We start from the raw sequence: 7,942 nt of genomic DNA, 5'->3' as shown, positions 1-7,942 counted from the left end.
ATTTGTAGCATATGTGTATATCTGGGTATAATATTTTATTTGAGCTGAGTGTACAGCCCATATTTTGATGAGGAGTCTAGCTGTTTGCTCTTACCGCCCATCTTTGCACAACAGAGAGTTGTACATGCAGCCAATTTTAGTGTATAGTTATGCACATTATGTGTTTGTTGGCATTTGTCTTTCTATCTTCATCTTTCTTCTTTCCAGCACAATACATTCTGTTCATTCTTTGCTGACACATACATGTACATTCATTCATTTTTGCACAAAATTATATATCCTCATCCACTTCTTTCTTTTTCTCAGTAAGGAGTGTTTTAATTTGTTTTCTTTATCTATAAAACAATGGTTTTTTTGTTTTGGATTATTTTCTTGTAACATGTTTTGCAATCATTTTTCTTCCTTAACCCCCGCTCCACCTCCACCAGAATTCGCCACTTATTTTGTCTTTCAATGCTCATCATTCTTCTTTCCAGCCCATCAAAAACTGCTGGTTCATAGCTTACCACACTCAAACACATGGCAACACATGCTCACAATTGCATTCTCATTGTGATAAACGAATATGATTATTATCTTTCTGGTTTCTATGTTAGCTACTTGAATGGCTTGAGCAAATTTCCAAGATCTGGAGAAATTTTTCCTTTTTTATTTCTTAACATCAGTTTGATTAAAAAAAAAAAAAAAAAAAAAAAATTGAATTGCAGACTGAGAGATTAATCCAAGGTATGATTGATCACAAGGACAGATAATTCCTGTGTGAAACTATGCATATTGGGATTCTGAAATCACAAAAATGCAATATGAAATTTATGTTTATCATTCCATTCTTTAAAAAGAGATATAAGAGAAATTACATCTACTTGCCTCATCTCTACGCTTAGAATTTTACAGAGTTGCACAAATCAAAATTCGTACTACTTGTACTTTTTGGGAGGATCATTTCTATGTTTATATTTGGTACTGGTTTCACCACTCTTTTTCTCTTTTTCATTTGATTTCTTGAATGAGAAAAACTTTCTAAACTGATCAACCTTACCTTGTTTAGAAGTACTCGGTATATTGCTGCGAATACCTTGACCTTCACCATTTGCACGTTTATATTGATGATGACTTGGACCAGAAGAAGCATCAGAAGCCATTGAATCATCACTCTCTTCCTTATTATCTTCTCGATCATCATTAACGCTAGTGTATTTGTTACTATTGCGATAATGGTGGTCGTCATCGTCATCATCGTTATTGCAGTCAACATCATCTTCTTGCATGGGGGAGTCAATGTACATTGTCCACCCGGATTCACTGCTGCTACATCCTTCTGTGCTGAAATGGTTCTTGGAAGAATCCATTACTTGAGCTAAACGTAAGAGATTTTTGATGGAAGAATAGAGAATTATACCCTTATTTCTGATAGATAAAGATCATTGAAGAGCAGAAAGAGAGAGCATCTTTCTTCTTGGAAAGAGCAGGGAGAGGAAGGGAGGTAGGTAGACCTATTTTGTGAGATAACAAAACAAAGTTAAACTGTATAAAACCCCTATTTATAAATGACTAGAATCAACTTTAGTTTTGCATTCTTTACATTACTCTATTGACAATCAATTTCCTAATAAAAAAATGGCCCTGGAAAAAGACAGCTTATTGTGTATAACTAATATATTTTCCTTCAACTAAAGTAAATGAATATCTGAAAATGATCCCCTTTACTTCTGTCATACCTAATGGACATAACCTAACCATCCTAACAGAAAGCTATAGCCAGCTCTCTGATTGCAGATAAACAGATGAACCCATTTCACAAACATGGTGGTAAACCAGCACAATCATTTTTGGACACTAACTAAAAAAGGTGCACATAATTAGCCAAGTGGGAGATGGAGTTCCAGGTCAGGATGTTTTAAAATGAGCCTGCCAGATATCTTCATATACTTTGTTCTGTCATTATTTGTTGTCTTCTCCTCTTTCTCCCCAAGAAAGTTGTCTACTGTCTTCTTGTCACTGGGATTAATAAGAATAGAAAAATCACACAAATGGTTAAAAACTTAAAATGGGGGAAAAATGTTATAAAGAAAACACAAATGCAATTATTCAATTTTTTGTCACTATCAAAAGTCGTAAACTTTGACATTCATTCTTGTCTTAGTCTAAACAACGATATCAGATAGTTGATTCTGAAACCACGTTAAAAACATTATCAACTCGTTTAAGTATTTTTTTTATTCATTTTCCTTTTGGTTAATCTCAGCATATATACAATTTTTTATCACTATTATCAAAAGTCGTAAATTTTTACATTCATTCTTATTTTAGTATGAACAATAATATCAGATAATTGATTTTAAAACCAAGCTAAAAAAAAAAAAGTGTCAACCGGTTTAAATATTTTTTTTAATTCATTTTTCTTTCGGTTAATCTCAACATATATATATTAAAAAAGTAACACTTAATAATTATTTTGGAGAATCACATGAACAGCAACAAAACCAGCAAAAAGTAAATGAATGAGAATAGGCAGCTGGCTGGCAGTTTTATGTAGTGGTTTCTTTTCTCCTTCTTTTCCCATATGGAGAATTCACATTTTTCATGTTTAGTATAGAAAATATTATATTTTCTCGGCCCCATTTCCATAAATTTTTTTCACTCCACTGATTTAATTACTACTTTTTGACTACAAGTAAATTAAAATAATAAAAAGAAGAGAATAGGTTGTCTGAGGCTTTACTGCCTCTTATAATCTAATGCAGATTCCGGTTGTTCCCCACTTAAAATCTCTTCTCACGAAGTTATAACTTCAATCCCTTTTTTTGGATTTCCTTTTACATCTTCGAAAGATTGCATCTTGACTTACCTTCTCGTCGACAAAATCAATCATGAGTTGTCAGGTAATACGCGTAATATAAACACATCTCATAGTTTTTTTTTGGTTGTACATACTACGGATATGATTGATTGAACTTTTCGTTGAAGATTGTTTTGTTATTTGGAAACTTTATTTAAAGCACTTGTTTTTTGCATTGAAAGATGTAAATTTTGTATCATCTGCCGACTTCCAGGAAGAAGGTTGATATGCATTTAAGATGATGAATGAAAAGGGATTATGTCAAAATGATTGTAAACAATGCAAAATAGTATCAATCAGAAACAGGGCTCGTAGAATTATAGTAAATTTGAAGTAAAAGTGGGTATAACTTTTGAAAATGAATTTCATTTGGGCCAGGGGTTAGTCCCTACTTTGAATATAGTAATGGACAAGAGAAAAGAAAGTCTTTGTACATTGGGCCTACTGGTTGGGTTGTTAAGTCCACCGCCCCAAAGTTGGTGACTCATCTCACTTGGTTATTATATTAGAGTAATTAAAGCAATGTTTTAATTAGAGGCGTTTAAAAAAAAAAAAAAAAAAAAAAGGCAGAAACCGAACCGAATTTTTAGTTATCCGAAAAATCGGTTTGGTTTCTATTCAAAGAAAATAAAAATCAAAATTTTCGGTTTGGTTACCAGTTTGGGAGAATACGGAAACTAGTTAACTGAAATTGGTTTTACTAACCGGTTTATTATAAAAATATTAAATTATAAAATATATAAAATATTAAATTAAAACCGGTTTTTTTGGTTAACCGAAAAATCAGTTCAGTTTCAATTCAAGAAAATTCCTGAACCTAAAAACCGATTCAGTTCACAAAATTGGTTAACCAATTTTGAACACACTAGTTTTAATAACCAGTTCGAGGTGAAACCCAGTAAAGTGGTCGGCTCTTTGGTTGATCGGTTGAACTGGTTTGACCGACAGGTCAAACTAGTGTCTAAAGGTTTGAAATACAACAAAAATACCCTTAAAAATTACTATAAGTCTCTATAGATTTGAAATCTTGCAAAAACACCCCAAACCCCATCGTAGGCGTCGACAACCCAAGCAAAATACGGTTTGTTTCTAGTGATGACAACACTCCCCATCACCGCGAAAACATTCTCACTAGCCTCTTGACCAAAATCCATCTCACCTCTGCCCCGTTCGGTCCGCCAATCGCCAACAACATGTCGTTGTTTTGGTTGACTGATTTTTGTATTTTTCAATCGATTCACTCACCATTTCTTATGTGAATTAATACAAAATCGTTCTTTCATTTCATATCATTTATCCTTATTTATTGAGTATTTTGTTTTAATTTCACAATTTTATATACATAAAAATATCAAATTTCGATTTCCCAAGTGAAATGTGATTAAAAATCAATGAGACATGTAACCATGTTGAAGTTATTCCTATTGACACTAATATTATTAGTTTATGATTTATGAATGCCAACCTTTCAACTTTGATTCCATTTGATTTGTGTGATTTGTAGATATTCATCAAGATCATCATATCTTCTGTTTTCTAATCATATTTTCTGCACTTAAATTATAATAACTTCATTGCTTTTGCAATCAAGTCAAAAGTGGGAGGGATTATTATTCTAAACCCTTGAAAGACCGCGAAATATGAAATGCGATACTTGCAGTTACCCCCTAGGTTTGGGTATAGTATTAACCAGATTTTATTGTTTAATCTATTAGGATAAATTCTCTTGATTCTAAATTTCTATTAAATGTTAACCCGTGTAAGGACATAACAAATATTTAATTCATATATGTAAGAGAAAAACGGATAACTCACTTGTCCCTATGGAGAAAATATTGTTACATAGTTAAGATTTGATTAGTGACTGTTAATTCGAGAAAGGTATTTCTTACTGTTTGAAAGGCTATAACATTGACCGATTAGATCAAAAGCTATTAAGTCTTTCTGTCTCACCCAACTGTTTTTTATTGTGTAAATTCTAAAGCCATAGCGTACACAATTTGTCAAGATGGCCGAGTTGGTCTAAGGCGCCAGTTTCAGGTACTGGTCCGAAAGGGCATGGGTTCGAATCCCATTCTTGACATTTAAAACTTTTGCTACACCTCTTCTGGTTCTGGGCAACGAAAGGTCTATTTATTTATTTATTTATTTATAAGGAGAATCCCATCTCCAGATTTCACAAGAAAAAACTATTGCAGAAATGACTCATCCACCTTCTGGAAAGATCACATTAATCACCTTTTTTCTTTCCCAGATTAAACATTAAATTATATATAAAAACACTATTGAAACTGATGTAATGGCGATCTTTTTCATGCAAGTTCACTAATGAACTTGGTTCATTCTTAGTGTCTTGTACATTAATTTTCTGCAAAAGGCAAAAGCTAGGAGTAGCTGCTGGCTTCAACTGTAGTGTTTATGTTTTGAGACAGATATGACCTGGAATATCCTTAGTATATATCCCATTTCTACAGTTAATTTTAATCAAACATTTGTATCCCATTATTAACAGTACTCAATTCCTTCCTTTTTTTTCTTTTTCTCCAATGCTATATATTCAACTAAAGCCATCATGGCTTCTTTGCATATCCAGGCCGCCGCATCCACTAAGCAAAGTCAAAAAAACAACTTTTTATTATCTTCGTTGATATAAGATATGCATATATATGGCTGAAATTACAGCAGAAAAGCATGAAAAAAGAAGGTATATATGCATATGCCTAGCTAGATGCTCTGTTTTTAAATCATGCTCAAACTGTTGTTGGCTATGAACCCACAAAATAGTATAGTAGAGAATTAACACTCTGATTACAATTCTAAGGCTATGTACTTTTTTTTTCTTTATTGAGTGAGGGGTCCAAGACGAGTATTTCCCATGAGGAAAAAAAAATAAAATCGCAGGAGGTCAGCCATTTCAATACTTCTCTTGTCTGAACACGTTTAACTTTTGAGTTCTGATAGGATATATGCATTAGTATGGATATGATCGCACCAGTTCATGCACAAGTATATTCATTTAAACTCTTTTATCATTCGAATAAGGGTGATTGACGGGTGGTTATTTGAGCGGCGCAGCTCATGATATGAGGCCCTAAATCTTAGAGAAGCTACCACTACAAGAGAAAATCCCTTACAATAATTTGCTTTGTAATAAAGTGAATGAATTTATCATCATAATCAGACAGTTTTCAGCAGCAGAACGGCACTGTAGTTACTGTTTAGAGAATGATAACGAAATGACTTGGAAAATAGAGAATTATCAGCAGCTGCCCTAAATCTGATTGAGTATCAATGGAGACCAGCTAAATTAATCCATATTTGGAGGAGTCAGAAGAGAAATATACGTGAAGCGATAAACAGCTTTATGCACTGATAAGCTACTAAGAAATTAATTCTGATTTCCCAGAGAATTAGGAAGAACAACAAAATTTCTCCAAACACATAAATGAATATCCTCTAATGCTCATCAATTTACATATTTTCCCGCGAACTCTAAACAAGAAAAGTCACAAAAGATGAAAAGGAAAGGAAAACACACACACACACACACACAAAAACTGGGTTGGCCTTGTTCTTGAATCGGTTTTACACCTGTTGATCACAGCAACAATTGTTTGAAGAAATGGCGGGTGTGGCGAGGTAGGTGGGTTTTTGTTGGCCAGCCATGATGACGACGATCTTTGGCTCAGGATCAAGCGTTTTCAATCCCAATGAAGGTGGATTTTCCTGGTCATGATCATCACCAGAATCATACCTCTTTCTGTAAGAGCAAGCCAACAAAACCAACGCCGTTGCAATCAGAATCAACACGAAACCCAAGCTCCCAAAAAGGTAAGGAATTGGAGACTTCCAAACAGTGATGGGTGAAGTTGTATTTGCCGTTCTCATTTCTATGTATATAATACTCTCTTTCTTCAACAATGGAAGAAAGTATGGTAAGTAGAAGAAATGCTGCAATGAAATGAGGGTGACAGAGAGATGAATTTATAGAGAGGAGGGATTTATGGGGGAAGTTAAAATGACATTAATGGGCTTTGCATCATTCAGGGGAAGATTCTTTGTGCTTTCAAATATTCTTTACTGCTACTTAATTGTTTATGTTATGGCGATTTCTTAAATATATGGCAATCATTTCCTCAACCAGATTACACCCATTTTCTTCTTTATGCCAAACTGTTCTGAGTTTCAATTTTTAAAGGGTTTTCCATTGTTTGTTTAAAGGAAAACTTGGAAGTATCTATTTAAGGTATTACTGCTTTGAATTGTTGATGTTTTTCCTTAAACACCTCATATAGTAAAAAATACAAACAAAATTATAAAAATGCAGGTTATTTTTCCTTTATCCTATTTCACTGTCATATCCTAAAAAATGAAAAATGCGTTTGTTTTAATATTTTTCAAAATTCAATCATATTCTATTCAATTCAAAAAGTTAATAATTACCTTTCTCAATAAAAGTTTTAAAATTAACAGAAACACCCCCACTCACCCAAGCCACTATCACTTGCTAGTAGCCATCGTCGCCGCTGTAACGACGCACGACTAGCCAGATCTAACCGGTCGTGTGTCATTCCGATGACTTTCGACCATCGTCTGGCGGTGGTGACTGACTGCCAGCAATTATTGGGTAAGTGAGGGTGTTTTTGTTAATTTATAAACTTTTATTATAGAAGGTGTTTAACTAAATTAACAAATGTAGGAGTTTAAAAAATAATCTAAATGTTTTCAGAAAATGTTACCTCAGAATCTTATCTTATTTGATTAAATGCTATTCAGAATAGAATACTACTCTAAAAAACTAAACAAACGGAGCCAATATTCCAAAAATTAAAGAAAAAAATTGTTTGTCTCAACTGTTTATTGTTACAATATATTTAAAATGTCAACAATACCCTCAATTATAACCTAGTTATTCATGGGTTGATTTCGGTCCAACCTAATACTGTATATATTTTTTGTTTTGGGTTTAGGTTTGCACGAGTTTATATTTGAGTTTACACAAGCATTTCACCCAAAATGTCTATTTAAGTAAAAGGACCAACCTCAAGGAATTGGCTTAACGGTTAAGAAGATTTGTTCTCTTCATTAACTTTTTGGGTTAGA

At 33.3% G+C, this 7,942-nt stretch overlaps 1 protein-coding gene and 1 non-coding gene across 2 annotated transcripts; one reads left to right on the top strand and one right to left on the bottom strand.

Annotated features, from left to right (window-relative positions):
- Positions 1–824: 824 nt before the first annotated feature.
- On the bottom strand, positions 825–1,494 carry LOC116137714. Its single transcript, XM_031423400.1, has one exon. The coding sequence runs from the start codon at positions 1,347–1,349 to the stop codon at positions 918–920; it is 432 nt and encodes a 143-aa protein (XP_031279260.1). The 5' UTR covers positions 1,350–1,494; the 3' UTR covers positions 825–917.
- Positions 1,495–4,841: 3,347 nt separating this feature from the next.
- TRNAL-CAG lies at positions 4,842–4,922 on the top strand. Its single transcript has one exon. It is a non-coding gene; the product is annotated as a tRNA-Leu (tRNA).
- Positions 4,923–7,942: the final 3,020 nt, after the last annotated feature.

The sequence above is a fragment of the Pistacia vera genome, unplaced genomic scaffold (genome assembly GCF_008641045.1).
Source record: "Pistacia vera cultivar Batoury unplaced genomic scaffold, PisVer_v2 Contig333, whole genome shotgun sequence".
In the NCBI taxonomy this organism is placed as follows: Eukaryota; Viridiplantae; Streptophyta; class Magnoliopsida; order Sapindales; family Anacardiaceae; genus Pistacia; species Pistacia vera.
The sequence above is the reverse complement of the archived record's forward strand: the minus strand, read 5'-3'. Positions and strand labels throughout refer to the sequence as shown.

What these genes read in the sequence shown, in the direction of transcription:
- LOC116137714 (XM_031423400.1), bottom strand. Translation starts at nt 1,349, where the DNA reads ATGGATTCTTCCAAGAACCATTTCAGCACAGAAGGATGTAGCAGCAGT.